The sequence below is a fragment of the Melanotaenia boesemani genome, chromosome 9 (genome assembly GCF_017639745.1).
Source record: "Melanotaenia boesemani isolate fMelBoe1 chromosome 9, fMelBoe1.pri, whole genome shotgun sequence".
NCBI classification, from domain to species: domain Eukaryota; kingdom Metazoa; phylum Chordata; class Actinopteri; order Atheriniformes; family Melanotaeniidae; genus Melanotaenia; species Melanotaenia boesemani.
The window spans coordinates 21,957,309-21,972,671 of record NC_055690.1 but is presented as its reverse complement, the minus strand read 5'-3'; the positions used below and the strand labels follow the sequence as shown (position 1 = coordinate 21,972,671).

General features: G+C 38.2%; 2 protein-coding genes across 4 annotated transcripts in view; both read right to left on the bottom strand.

Annotated features, from left to right (window-relative positions):
- The window catches only part of sept4b (septin 4b), a 51,375-nt gene extending 51,062 nt beyond the window's left edge, over nucleotides 1-313 (bottom strand). The window contains exon 1 of the mRNA XM_041994524.1: nucleotides 55-313. Within this exon, the coding sequence (XP_041850458.1) occupies nucleotides 55-106 (52 nt within the window). The 5' untranslated portion in view covers nucleotides 107-313. The remainder of the gene's footprint in view (nucleotides 1-54) is intronic.
- A 2,146-nt stretch (nucleotides 314-2,459) lies between these two features.
- Nucleotides 2,460-15,363, bottom strand: part of limk1a (LIM domain kinase 1a) — a 48,207-nt gene continuing 35,303 nt past the window's right edge. For all 3 annotated transcript variants that reach the window (XM_041994677.1, XM_041994678.1, XM_041994679.1), the window contains 13 exons: nucleotides 13,676-13,785; nucleotides 11,573-11,788; nucleotides 11,314-11,419; nucleotides 10,863-11,074; nucleotides 10,575-10,761; nucleotides 10,209-10,295; nucleotides 8,708-8,839; nucleotides 8,468-8,527; nucleotides 8,142-8,207; nucleotides 7,680-7,848; nucleotides 7,502-7,557; nucleotides 6,113-6,270; nucleotides 2,460-5,751 (listed from right to left, as the gene is read on the bottom strand). In XM_041994677.1, coding sequence (XP_041850611.1) covers nucleotides 5,583-5,751; nucleotides 6,113-6,270; nucleotides 7,502-7,557; nucleotides 7,680-7,848; nucleotides 8,142-8,207; nucleotides 8,468-8,527; nucleotides 8,708-8,839; nucleotides 10,209-10,295; nucleotides 10,575-10,761; nucleotides 10,863-11,074; nucleotides 11,314-11,419; nucleotides 11,573-11,788; nucleotides 13,676-13,785 — 1,728 coding nt within the window. In that variant the 3' untranslated portion in view covers nucleotides 2,460-5,582. The remainder of the gene's footprint in view (nucleotides 5,752-6,112; nucleotides 6,271-7,501; nucleotides 7,558-7,679; nucleotides 7,849-8,141; nucleotides 8,208-8,467; nucleotides 8,528-8,707; nucleotides 8,840-10,208; nucleotides 10,296-10,574; nucleotides 10,762-10,862; nucleotides 11,075-11,313; nucleotides 11,420-11,572; nucleotides 11,789-13,675; nucleotides 13,786-15,363) is intronic.

Here is a 15,363-nt window from a genome sequence, read left to right as displayed (position 1 = left end):
GCATCATCTGAATAGCACAACACCCCACATGCAGTGACAGTTGTAGACACTCACCGTGGTTGAACATTGCAGAGCGAAACCGGTTGTTGCTGGACGAATTTTCCATCTTAAAGTTTCAGATAGCACCGACGCCAGCGACCCCTTCTTCTTCTTTGGTATTTCCTTAATTTCCTCTTTAAATCTAAACTCAGCGGCTGGGAAATGTCAGACAGAGTGTTTCTTCGTGTCGTGGGCAAACACGTCTACTCCTGTCACAAGTGTGTGTTCGTATGGCAGCAACTGCAGCACTACACACACACACATTTGCCGTCGCCTTTCGAAAAGACGAGCCGCCTCTTGCCCGCTGGGCCGGTGACGTAACGACGCACCAGGTTCTGCAGCAGCAGCGTCAGAATGAAAACAATCGCACGTGGATGCAAAGGGAGGACGATCACGTGCATCTGCAAAGGAGGAAAAGCCGCAACACTTTATTACTGCAAAAAGTAGAGGTAGTCATCAAATGAAAAAAGAGGTAAATTAAAACCCATTCAACGTTACAGGAACTATACATTTTGAAGGAACAAGAGCAAATTATAGATATTTTTTTTTAATCTGTGCAACATCACTGCCGCTTCACAATACAGCGCACAAAGATAGGTGTGTGAAGGTACAGTTTAATTTCTGCAAATTGATTAGATGGATATGAAATGAAACAATGAAATTATAATTGGGGTGTAGTACTGAATACGGTTTAATACAAAATATTGCATGAATGGTTCAGGGTATTCAGCATATGTCCGTAACCAGTAAATGCAAAAGAGAAAAGAAAATACTTATATACCTTACTGTTATGTACTTCTTCACATACATAAAAGAAGTTGAAATGCCATAGACCTGCATCAAATACAGTTGTGAAAAAAATAGTTGGTGAAAGCCGAATAAATAAAGATTACACCTAAAAAGAAACAAACATAAACTATAATTACTCGTACTCTGTTAGGGGATAAAATATGAGTAACAAAGTGTAAACAAATAGTTTTTGTTATCTTATTCTGTTAACTGCCATTTTGTGGTTGATGATTTTAATTATTGTCCATTTGTGGAAATAGGTGAGCTGTGAAGTGTTGGCGTAACCCAACCCACATTACATTTGACCAAACCCAAGATGTGATTTGATCAAGCTTTGAAATGGTGATTTATCAGTAGCAATCAGAAACTGCCTTGAATTATTTTAATTCAAATATTCTAAACATTTTATGGTTTCAACTTCTAAAATGGAAATATTTTCTGTTTATTTAGTGTCAGATTACAATGAACATATATATCTTAAATATTTATGATAAAACAAAAATATTTGAAGGTGACACTGTATTCTCGATTTTAACTGACGTACTAATAATTTTCATTGTTCATTTGATTAAAGAATCTGCATTTCTACACTCTACACAGTAGTTAAGAATTTGTTAGCATTCATTTGTCTGTCAGACTCCAGACACACATCCTCACATTAAACCTATAACCAGCCAAAAGGAAACAATATTATTAAACAATATGATTTTAATAGTAGCAGAAACATCACTAGAAATACTATTATTTGAAACCATTGGTTTGACCCAAATAAATGAATTTGCTCAGGTGTTCTACAGTCTTGAATATTAATTGAAAAGATTGAGCTATAGTTTTAAGGAATTCTTTACTTGTGTGTCTTCATTGTGCCACACTTAATGAAATTTGTAACAGTACTAATATCATCTGCTACATTTTAGAAGTAAAACAGATCTTTTTTAAAAGTTAAATTATTCTACTTTGCATAGAAACCATATTACTAATTAAGTGCCATCATAGCCAAGTACAGGAAATAATTATTTAGACACAATAACATTTTATTAATCCACTAAAGTCATATAATAAAGAGCAGACCCATTTTTCTGCATTTTCTGAGTAATTTTAGTTTTGGTATATAAAGTTAAAATAGCAAGTAATATCTTTATTAATGTGGTGTAGAGCTCTAACTATGAGACTTTTTACTAGTGATATATCTTTACACCGTGGCATTGTGCAGTTTAATGAAAACAATATTTTTGTCCAATACTTGTAAAAACAGATTTGGTAAAAACTGTGTGTACATACAGTCAAAGGCCTGGCAGAGGAGCAGCAGTATTTAGATTTCTGAAATACTTGATGAGATTACCTGTTTTTTAACCATATTTTTAACCATAAACAACAAAGACAACAGTGACACCTGCTGGTCATTTTGTGAACATTCCCATTTTCCAAGCAGAAACTATTTTTTACCACTTTTAAGTGGGCCACACATTTTCTTCCACAGATAAAGTCAGTAGCTCTCTCATCAAGTGTGAACAGTGAACTCTGTGCTCATGTTTCAGCAGTAGGAGGTGGTGAATGATGAAGTGGGCTACAGACCATATGAGTGTGCTATTTTTCAGAAATAATGAGCATTTTGAGCCTCTAGGTTTTTTTTAAAGGAGCAACAGTTTTATTTTCAGCTGTGACAAAAGAAAAAACAAAATTAAAAGAAAACAGTCGCCTCCTTAGATTCAAAATGTTCAGGAATAAAGTGCAGAATTGTTTTCACAGCTTGTGTAAAAAATTAAATAAGACAATGCAGGAATATAATAATAAAATATCAAAACTGACAGTGGAGATCTGGAAAATATAAATATCATACAGGATGAAATCTTATACAACATGGTACCAGCTATGATATCCAGTCCGCTTGAATCAGGCTTGCACTTATGATACATTAAAAAAGAAAATCAGTTCATGTTTTCGGGTCGTTGGCAAGGCTAGCTTACAACAAAGGCACAGCATTGTTCAGAGGTAACAATCCTTTGCAAAAAAGTGCTGCGGCAACATTCAGTGATCATCGACACACCCTTGCTGACATGTCTAACATGCTCAATATGGCTCACACAGGAATAAAGAAGGAAACACGGCAAAGCCATTCGTGTACAGAGCATGTCCACATACAAACACATCAACCAGGAGGGGCTTGTTTTAGAGGCATATGTTTGTGTTAATAGCCAATCTAGTGACAGATTACATGCTCTTCCAGTCACACTGTAACAGGCGAGTTATTATTAAGCTGCTGAATTGTGAAGAATTGTGAAGAAAGCTCCAGTAAAATTACGGCCCTGAGCCAAAAGAGTATGATGAGGAAGAGGAGATGGAGGCTAGTTTAAGTGCTCTACTATCAGCAAGACCAGCAGTGGTTGCAGCCTCTGTGGGCATCACACAGTACAACGCAGTCAGAAACAACACAGGCCATCACTTACAAAGGACCAGTCTGTAGGCAGCAGGCAGAGTTGGGACATTACTTCCTCTCAGTAGCAAAGCCCAGGAAACTTTCAGCAGTTAGTCTTGAAAATGAATATATTGTCTATATATATTCTTTTTGTTAAAGTTGACCTGTGCACACAAACACACCCATATAAAATTCAATTTGCTATCAAGAGGAAGTAATTCCCATAACCCCCCCCTTTTTTTTTACAGTTGAAAGGCTCCATCAGTGGCTTGCATTCATATTTCAACCTGAACTGACATAATTCATTTCCTTATCACAAGTAGCCCAAAAGAGAAAATAAACAAACATGGCATCAAACCGCCATTTAGTGCAAATTAAATTACTCAAATGTATACAAAAAGATTTCAGTGGGTAAATATAAAAAACAGATGCTGTTTTTTTTTCTTTTCATTTTCTTTTCAGCCTCAGTTTAACACAATATTCAGAGAAAAAAACGAAGAAGCCCAGAGTAGAAGCTGAAGAGACCTAGCTCGTATATCATGCAGCTCGTGGAAACAGGTATTTAAAAGAAGTAAAAAATATTTTTAGAGAAGGTGCAAGAGAGAGCTGTGACAGTGTTAGATATTGTTATTGACATGTGCATGTTTAAGCAATGTTTGCAGACAGATGTATAGACAGGTATATACAGAGATATTTATAGTACAGCTAGCTTTACATGTAAACAAAGAGTGGGTCATCCTCAGGAGGAGAAAACGTTTTGTGGACAGAATGCTGACATGGTGAGGCAGTACCTGGTGATGTTATTTACCTTAACTACAGTACAGTACATGAGAATAGAGTGAAACACCAATAACAGGATGATTGCCATCAGAAAATAATGGAACCTCAGTTACAGCAAGTTCAAAAACTTAATTAACCCACATTAAAGTTTGATCTGATTAATTTATCTAGTAGGATGGTTGTTACTCAAGGGACAGACTGGGGTTAGGGTCTGTAGGGGATGGGGGTTCACTACAATATGTAGATTTAGTTTGTAAGCATATAATAGTTTAGGTTTATTTTAACTAATCTTGACTTGATTAGATGGTTTACAGTTGTGATGCAGTTTCTTTCAGGGTTAAACGTGAAGCTGCTGTATAGCTATGCCTGTAAATACAGTCAATTCAGGGTAGTTGGCCCTGTTTTTTCAATTTGGTGTGATAAAGTGTGTTCTAGCATACTTCTGAGCCCATGAAACTCCAAGATGGCTGATGAAATGCTGAAAAATGCTTTGTCAAATGGAGGTAAGTAATTTAATCGTTGCTGAATTTAAATTGAAGCTTGGAAATGTTTTATGGTTCCATAGTTCCTTATATCTCAATTGCTGAAACCTTTAACCTATACATAAAAAAGGCATTTTAAACTGCAATCTCATTTTCTTTCTTTCCAACCAAACCATTAAAAATATGGCAATGTAGCATACGTATATAAAATATGTCTGTACATTTACAATATTTAAAACATTTACAGTGTCGCTGACTATGTACACTGGTGTGAGTTTGAATGTCAATGTGAATGAGATGCGCCAACAGTTCCTAAAATTAAGCGGCAATGTACCAAATTTATACCAAAGACATGTACCTTATTGTAAAGTCAGTGCTACACATTGAATAGGGAGCGCAGTGTAAAGATTAGTGGCTTTTGATCAAATGAGGACAAACCAGGATTTAACCTGATTGCATTATTTACAATTGTGAACTCTGCAGTGAGATATTTAAAGCTTGAAAGGTTTTTGCTTCACTTGTATAAGCAGCTCTAAACATGTCAGGGAGAAGACAGGCCTTTCATCTTTGCATTTTTCATAAGAGTGTCAAACCATAAGCAAAAACAAACACACACACAGCAACACCTGCAAACACAAACCGCAAAATGTATTGTAGAGGGCCAGAGTGAGGCAGCTGAAGGGCCACTTCTTTGATTTTTTTCATGACTTTTTCTACATTTACACACTATAGTAAGTTAAGTGAGTTTTTTTCTACTGGTGTGGCCAGTCTACATGATTCAAGAGTCATGTTTTAGAAGTTGTCTGATTGCATATGACTTATTCCACTTTTGCTTCAGGCTCAGCCGAATCAAAGATGTGCATCTCACACAGGTGGCTTTCAAGATCAGCATTTTCCCCCTGAGTCTATTCATTAAGCCTGAGCCAGCTTATGCCCCTCGTCATCTGCTTTAAACATGGAGGGAGATTTACATAACCCCAACTGCCATGCTGCACCACTCGAGGCAAGCAGCTGCTGCCCCCCTCCCACTCTGTGGGGCAAACCCCACCTTCCCACTCCTCCTGTAGTGGTCAGCCTTACTCCGGCTGCTCGGGGTGGGTGTGCAGGCCATTCTCAGGGTGTTTGATGCTGTGGTGCTCCCAGAAGGCCTTGTGTAGCTGGTCCAGTTCAGACTTCACAGGTAGACCAATGTCCAAGTGCATCTTTAGGTTCTCCAGCCACTCCTCCAGTTTGGAAAAAGCAGGTCTAAGTATTGAGAAAACACGCAAATGTCAATTTAACATCATTTTGGCCCATTTAGTATTGGCAAATGACTTTTATCAAAAAGAAAACCCCAATAAAATTAGGTAAATATGAGATTTCATTTCAGTATTTCATACGGGTTAGTTGTATTTCTTCTAATACAGTGGAATCTCTAATCTACATAGTTTGCTTTTTCTTGTCTGTCAAAAAGCATCAGTAAAGAGTGGCTCAATAATATAACTGCTGCATCTTTTTTTAAGGAAAAAATGCTACAAAGCATAATAAAATGTAGCCTTTAACCACTGTCAGATTAAACTGTCCATCACGGACTAATCTAGATGCCAATCTGATAAAGATGTCTAACCGTTTGTCTGCATCAAGATCACAGCAAACAGCAGCCATGGGAAAGAAAGCTGGGGGACAATCAGGGGGACAGTAGTGCTCCAGGAAACCAGAAATGTTCAGTCCAAAGTCCATCGCCCTGGGGAGGTAGTCTGGATCTGCATTCACTCGACCAATGATCTGAAGAGGGCGAGAAGAGAAAATGAGAGAGAAAGAGTAAGAAGATTTGAAGATAGAAGTGTCATTTCCAGTGCAGAAAATCAGCAAACCCTCCAAACAGAAGCTGATCATCACCAACAGACCACAGCTATCGCTCGTTTGCCTGTCAGCTGCCACATGAGGACAATTTTGCTTTTCTGCTCCCTCTAATCCATCCACTAGTCACTGAATAATGGTGTCCATCTGGATAAGTCATATTCTGGGGCCTCTGAGTGACTATACTAAATTGTGTTGAGGATGATGTGTGTGGTCAGGCTGAAGGCTGACAGCTCTGTAAGGGTTTTTGGAAATGTTGAGGTTTGGCAGAGTGAGACTGTTCCCTTCGAAAATGAAATGGGTGTCGTATTTAATGGAAACAGAATGTAAATCAATGACAAACGGCACAAAAAGTTGTCACAGTGTAGATTCTCACACACTGTAGACCAAGAAGGAGTGGAAATGATGAGTCAAAATCCTAAGTGGGCTTTAAGTGTGCACACCCACTACAACAGGGCGACAGACTCCTTTCCCATTGCCAGAAGCAGCATGGTTACTCTTAGCATGCTGGTATTACATGACATTATTCCTCTTGGGGAAAACCATGCAACAGGAAGTGATGGCATTCAGCTGTGGTGGACCACAGTATCTGTTAAGTATGAGTTGCTGAGAAAAAAAATAGCTTGTTATTTCTGACTAGACCACAGAAGTCATCCCTACACTATAGGACTGGGTGAGCTCCAACCACTGGGCACTGGTAAAACTGATCCACCACATCTGTTTTATCTGCTCCTGTCAATTTTAGAGATATGTGCTTCAGTGTGGAAACACTAATCTTTAAATCTTATTTTGTTGATGTGCTCACATATTTATATCAGTGCTGACTCGGGCTAGAGCCGATATGTACCCTTGATCACTGCAGAATCATTTAATCTGGGACTGAATGCAGGTTGTACTCTTTATAATGCAGATAACAGCCAGATGTTGGTGTGGAAACTGAATTTAGGCTCCAAGAGCACTGAAAGTTCTCTAAAGAGCATACCAATGAAAAACAGTGTTGTTTAAAAATGTTGTAAGATTGATCTGAAATTATGCTTTAGAAAGCTTGTGAACTTTCTTATAAGTAACTTTTTGAGGGTTTATTGATGAAACAATAATAGTTTTGAAATTCTACCTAGACTGGATATGTAATTGTATAGTGTAAATGGTTGCTTACCTCGCAGAGCATGATACCAAAGGAAAAGATGTCAACCCTCTCATCATAGCTTTTCCCTGTGGAGGGCATAAATAAAAGTTAGGTTTTTTATTCTCTGAATGAGTCTAGGAACATGTAAAGAATAATAAGGAAGTTGTGCAATGCAATAGTAAAGCACATCTGTGCTTCCATTTCATACCATGGATCATCTCAGGAGCCATCCAGTATGGGTTTCCCACCACAGTATACCTCTTCCTGCGGTCAGGCTTTTTCAGGCCGGACAATTTTCCCTGTGTCAGCTTCTCCTCGTGCTTATCATCCACCATAAGCCGCGCCAGGCCAAAGTCTGCCACCACCACTGTGTTGTCCTAAATAATTAAGGATGTCATGAAATGTCTTTATCAGGCTGAAAGCTTAGGTGGGATCGATTACAAAAAGAAAGGTTGATAAATAAAACGAGTGTTTAAGGTATTAATGTTATTTAGCCATCCTTAAGTGTCTTTAGAAAACCTCAACTCTAGACCTTAAAAGTTCTCTGAGCATAGATATTGTACAATACAAACACTTTTCATGAGCATAAAGCTTTCTTTCTTTGGATCAGCTACAAATAAACAAAATGCTCCTTTGTTTTTGTATCTGAAGTGGCTCAACGAGTTCTTACCTCTCGGACTAGGCAGTTGTGTGAGTTCAGGTCTCGGTGGATAATGTTCATGGAATGTAGATATGCCTGAGTGACAGGAAAACCGATAGGAGAGAATAGAAGCTTTAGGTTAATCTAAAACCCACGCCCACAAGTAAAACATCATTGTATAGTTTCATGACAAGTAGCTGCTGTTAAATGCATGACATTCATATGAGGGAAAAGCATGAAGATCCTGTAGAACAAGTGTTCACTAACATTACCACTAGAGGGAGACAGCTAGCAGGAAGCACTGCAACTTCTATTATTTTAAAAAGTAGCATGCACCAATCTGTCTTTGAACTCACCATCCCAGAAGCAATGTCCTTAGCAAAGCTGACCCTCTGGTTCCATGGATAGTTACTGTCCTGCAAACAGAAATCACACAAAAATTTAATGCATCAGTTGCTGCTGACAAATAAACAGAACTACTCATTATAAGACTGTGAAGCCTCCTGAGGAAACACTGCTTTATTACCCCCAACAAGATGTAACATTTTGAACTCTGAACATGCAGTAATTGCATGCTGAAAACATGGCTTGTTTACCATTTTCTTGATGATTTCCCTCAAGGTTCCTCCCTTTATGTACTCTGCGATGAAGTTGAGTCTCTTGTCCTTATAGAGGACTCCAATGAACTTGAGTACATTGGGATGATCCAAGCAGCGCATCACCTTCACCTGAGGACATTTCCACACACTGTCACAACATCCTTGGAACAAGTCTACAGTAGAGGCAGCAAAGTGTGTCATCCTGAATTTACTCACTGCAGCTTAATTTATCATAAGGCACAGTATTAAAAACTTTAATGTTAAGTCTGTTGCTTAGCAACTATGATCAACTCAGTAGTAAAATTGGTATTAAACAACTGAACATTAATGTTAACACAACCAAACTGGATTCCCTTCAGATGATTGATAGCCCTCTTATGTATTAATACATATAAAGTCAAGTTAAGCCATCTGGCTTCATTTAGCAGAACAGCTAGAGAAAAAAGGGAGAAACATCTTTCTTTTAGAAAAATGAACTCAAACAAACATGTGCTTTTTCTTATTTGTACCACTGTAAAAATAGCAGTGGGAGACATTTATTTCAATTCTACAAATTCAAAGTTTCACAGTTATCTGCTGTATGAGGGATATCTCTGCAATTATGAGCCCGGCATTTCTCTCCCTGATGGCTGGGTTGTGTGGGCAGTGGAGGCAGGTCATTATAACACATAAACCTTTGCTTTTCTGCACTCAGTAAGATTACAAGAGACTCAGTAATGTGAGACTTGGGGCCACCTACAAAATCCTACTTAATTGGGGTTTGGTTTTGCTGTACAGCTTGTCTTTTTATCCCTTCTATCTACACAAATTATAAAGTTGTGGCTCAGAGCTACTGAAACCTAATAATAAAGCTAAAGCCACACACATAAATATGCACAATCAAAGTGGAACACCCATATAGATGCTGCTGATTTGTTGTGTGATCAAACATCAAACAGGAGCAGGAGTATTTCAGATCATGATGACTCCCATTTGAGGTGGAGTGAGAGCTGGAATGGTGGAACACACCAGTCTAACCACCAGTGCTGCTGTCATTCCTCTGGTTTTTCCAGGTTGTTAACCGACAGCACATACTAATAGGCTGATATTTTACTCATAACCCAAATTCTTGCAAAGCAGCTGCTACTTTTAACCCTTTAAGTTTAGTAGAGCAAATTTTTCAGTAACTATAATGAATTTAGTTAGAAAATTGTGGAAATAAACCTCCGTGAGGTTTATGAAACATTGAAAAAAATTAAACATTTTCTCCTCCTTTTTTCCTAGTGTGAACTTTAAAGGTTTAGGCTAAGTCTTTAGCTTCTGGTCATTTATTTAATATCATATGTTGTACTTTTTTAGTACATCTAGTCCCTAAATCTCCAAAAGCCCATAACAGTTTGTTTCATTAATGCCTGGACACAAGCCATATGGAGCTTAAATTCATTAATAAAAAATAAAACCAGCAATTTGGCTAATAGGATGAATGATGAAATGCCTAGGATTATCAGTCTCTACACACCTCTTTCAGGAATGTCCTCTGTGTCTCGTCATCAAACCGAATCAACTCCTTCATCACCATCACCTCTCCTGTCTCCCTATGGGTCACCTAAAACAATACACAGTGATGCAAAAATGAAATTTAGCAACAAGTTGGGAGATAAATGTGAGGCAGTAATAACCAGAAATGTTACACAATCTGTATGACTGCATGGGAATTTTAAATAACATGTTGAAACAGCAGCCAGAAATCCTCCCTCTTCTAAGCGTTTCTATTATTTATCTCAATGCTGCCCCCTTCTGGACTCTGTACATGTAACTAAATGCTGAACATTTGTAATTCACAAAAGCTGGTATGAAAACATGATGTCTCAACCCACAAGATTACCTTGATGGCCTGTCCAAAGCACCCCTTCCCAAGCACCTCTCCATGGATGAGATCAGACGGGCGGAAGATGCGGTGAGTCCGATTGGAGACGACTCGGAGCGACTCTGATCGATTGATCTCTTTCCTCTGGGAGATGGGAGATGCTGCATTACTGGAGCCTGGCGACTTATCAATGCTGTAACTCCTCCTGCGGGAAACCAAGAGGTGAGGATGAGACAGCAGTGAAAGTGATGTACAGGAGAAGAGCAGGCGTTTGGAAACTGCAGCAAAGAACTAAATATTTCTCACGTGATGTTGCGGGATCTCAGGTTTCTGATGTCAGGGTTGGGTGCCTGGGTAATTGGCAGCGTGAGGCTGGGACCCTCTGGCAAGGGGGTGCACAGGGTGCCATCTACCTGGTCTTCAGCCTCTGAGGTGCCTCCTTCCTGCCCCTGAGCATGAGGGTCATGTTCGATAGTGAGCTGCAGCAGCCGACTTGTCTCCTGGATCAGCAGGTCGATCTGAAGACAAAAAAGAAGTTCAGACCAAAATTATAAAAGAAGAAATCTTTATTATGGCTGATGATGATGACTGAATCAAGTGGATCAAAGTGCTTTTTAGTGTGTTGTTTGAATCTGTAAAACCTAAACAGCTTGTTGGAAGATTTTTAAGATCTTGTTTTTGATGCCACAGGACAATATAGCTAAAAATAGATCTATAATTTTTTAGTTAGAAGGACATATGTAAGTGCAGTGAATACCTCATCCAGAGGAACGTTGTGAATGGGTGTCCCGTTGATTTCTAGGATCCTGTCTCCAACATGAATGGAGTTTTTCACATCTGGGCTGATGCAGTCCGCATCCACTCTGGAAAAAGAAGCATTATATGCATCTTTCTACACTTATACCTTTCTTTACTTTGACAAAAAAAAATAAAAAACAAAAAAATTAAGAAACATAAACTTGCTGATAATTTTCATCATGCATTCACACACTGAACCTCATGTTCTCTGAACTCACTGGGAAACTCTGACAGTGTGTCCATGTTCAGGACTGTAGCCGTTGGTCGGGCTGAGCGGCTGGTCGATGGCTACAGAGAAGCCTCTGCCCTTGCATCCATTGTTTCCCTCAGCTGAGGCTGGGATGGACACCAGTGTGACCGTATGAGGGATCCGAGAGCATGGCGAGTCTGGTAGGGACACTGGAGTTACAATGGTCTGATAGTAACAGTGACCGCTGGAACCAGAAGGAAACAAATACAAGAGGTGAGTTATGAGAAAAAGAGAAATTACAGGAAATGAAAAGCCTTGTGAGGTTTCCATGCAGTCATAACTGGAACGTCAAGTTCTCATTACATCAGTTTTAATAGCATCACATGACGTTGACAAGATGCAGCTGAGACAACACTGTGCAGATATTGTCATGAGCTGATCGTGACCTTTAAAAAGTAGCTACAAATCAGTTTCATAAATTTGGCCAACAAATAAGACTTTTTTTCACCAAAACATGTGCTGAAAATGTAAGAATGCTTGTCAAGTAACTATGAGGTAATTCAGAACTGGGGTAGCCGATCTGAGGCTTTTGGGTAAACAGTGCCCAATTACCTCTCATTTATGAGTAGCAGGGGTAGTTAGTTTTCCTTCCAGCATCTATAGAATGATTTCTCAGTGAATGTAAGGACCTGCCTCATTCACTTCTGCACAAAGAATACAAAGCCCTGTCTGACTGTAAGGTCAGTGCTGTGCAGGTATATGGACAGCATACCGTCATTTGATTTAATGAATAATTCAAAGTGCAGAAAACAAAAAGAAATCATATTTTGATGTGACTCCAGTTTTCTACAGCTGCAAAATACCCATCTGATAGTATTGCATGATGGATAGGAACTGAACATGCCTAAAGCTTTTGCACAGTAGTGTATCTCTGTGTAATGAGGCTTACTTCACATCCAGTCTTCTGTTTTTAAAGCCTGTGGCTTGTGACAGTCACATTAACACAACCCTGTGGCTACGCAAGTCAAGAAGAAGGATTGTAAGCAACAAATATGATGCTCAAACTGTAACTCCCTTGTGTGCTGTAATGACATTAAGGTTAACTGATGGGGACAGATTAACATGATCCATAATAAGAGAAGACATTGTTGTCCTAAGGAGAAAAAAACATCCTTTGGCACAAAAACACACAGAATTACAGTTATTCTTCCATTTATTTGTATATGATCCTAAAAAAGTAGTTAAACCACATTTATAAACCTTCTGCCTTTACTTTGACTGTTGGTGATGTCATTAGATTTTATGTTGTCGCATTTTAAGGTCTGTGCTTTTAACCTGTCTGCTCAAAAGAGTCTGATATTAGTTATTTGCATTGGTTATTACATACTTTGCATATTACATTATTAGAACTTTCTACATTTTTTTTTGCTTTGTAGGTCTTTGTAGGTCTTTTATTGTAATTTCAAATGATAACTTAATATCAGGTCAAGAAACAATTCACAAAACTCAGCTCATTTATAGCTGTGTTAATTAATGTGCACTGCCCCAGGGGAAAAACAATGTTCTTTATGATAATATATAGAGACTTTATTGCATTTTTAAATGATTTATTACTGTTACAATAATTATTATACTATATACTATTTACTATTTTATACTTCTGTTACAATACTCAAACAAATGTGCTTTCAGGGGTTTCATGTGTATTTCTAGCTTGGAAATCTAAAATTGGAAACTCAAATATGCATGCAATTGCTCTGGATTTCCACTATTTATTTCTCTTGGATGTCACCAGTCTTTGCTATAACACTAACAAGTTCTTTGAGGCTTAAATTAAGCCGAATAAAGGTTTAAGATTCTATAAATCAATAGGCGCTTTGATGTAGTTGAATGTGATTTAAGTTTCAAGGCAATTTCAAGTGAATTAGTTTGTGGTAGAGAACAGCAGAAGTAACATCAAATAAACAAAGAATAGTTGGTTAAGTTAGTGAGATAGAGACTGCATGATTTATTGACTGTAAGTAAAAACGGACGTATGCTCCATTTTTTCTTTAATTTACTGTCTGGTTTGATTTCTAAACATGATGCTTTAATGTGTACATTTTTTAATTATGTAGTGCAAGATGCTCACCAGTAGAGTTTGGATCTCTCCACCAAAGCGTATGTGTCTCCATCACCGATGAACGCCCTGCAGTTCAGACAGCTGAAGCATTCTGGGTGATATTTCTGTTCCCCTGCAACCTTTTAGAAAAAAAACAAAAACAAAAACATTCTTTTACTTCACAGAAAGGTTCACAATCTAGTTGGATGCTAATAGATTGTTCTTAGATCTAAAGTGAAATCACTTGAGAGCAAGATGTTTTTATGGTGTGAGTGGAGAAACATGAAGTTTATAATGACCAGTCTGGGAAGTAGAGGCTGAGGTCTGGTCACTGTGGGTAAGACAGAGCTACAAACTCTGATATTGAGTTTACTGCAGCCAGATGTCCTTTAAAGCTTGAGGCAGTTTTGCAAACAAGAGGTGGAATTGAATTATGGGCAAAACAACAGAACAGGGATGGACAGATAATTCACACTGGCAGATCTGAGGATGAAGTCAGCTTGGGGGGTTAACTCAGCTTGTCCTTTTAGACCACATGCAGTAAAAATGATCACATAAATCATGTTCAAAATTTCCACTATTAATTACTATTACTATTATACTATTATAATTACTGCTATTGCTTATTAAATCAGAAGCCCTTGCTTGCTGCGACTCTTCTCAACCAAAGCAATTGATTAAGTGGCCTTCACCTTCACATATTGTTATCCCTCCTTCAGGTAATGTGGATGCAAATGACCCATCCACTAAAATACTATACACTAAAGGTTGAGCCCACCAGAGGTGTTTGCCTCCTGGAGACTGCTTTCATTTTTTGCTTTCAGTGGCAAAAAATACCAAAAGGGAGTCAGCCCCTTGACGGCCTCAACCTCAACAACAGTGATCTGCAATGCTAATGCAAAGAAGAAACCCAACAAGCTGCATTGCATTCAAGTGATCTGGACTAAGAAGAATCCATCCCAACCTAATAAATTCATCATTTTATATTCTTCAATTTTACAGCTGAATTTCTTGGGAGTGAATAATATGAAAACATCAGTAATTACCTGCAGCTACACTAAATTATTTGCTGCTGTATAATTTCTGGCTTTAATCAAAAGAGCACCACTGCAGAGTAAATAAGGAACCTATGTCTGCAAACCTGATTTAACCTCAACTATGAACTGAAATCTTGATATTGCAAGAAAAACTAAAGCACTGACTCCACACAGACAAAGGCACTTCTAAATTTTTACTAAATTAAAAACAGGAAAATGTAGATATCAAAGAATCAATAAAATCATTGTCTAAAGCCATATGTCTGCTGCCCCGACCTCCTGGGAAAACAGCAGTGAAACCACGAGGACACACAAACAGACAAACACATGTCCAGATCCCTCAGGGTGCAGTGAGTAAGACTGCAATATTTATTAATTAACAGCTTTTTAAGTAATTCAGCTGCCTCCAGCAAAGCAGCAAGAAGGGATGCTACTACTTGGCTTCCATATTTAATATATTCCATTTTTGGTTTTCAAGTGAAAACAAGTTGAGTTCATTGCCAGCAAAAGACAAAGAATAAACAATTTAGAATGCAAGCAAATGGGAGAAAATGTACATGAGAATAAAGCAGATTTTGAGCTAACTGACTGAACTTCTTCATTAGCACTTTAAGGAGCCTCATAAAAACTGTAAACAAACCAGAGAAGGAAAGAAAAGGATGATAGTTATGGCATCATATA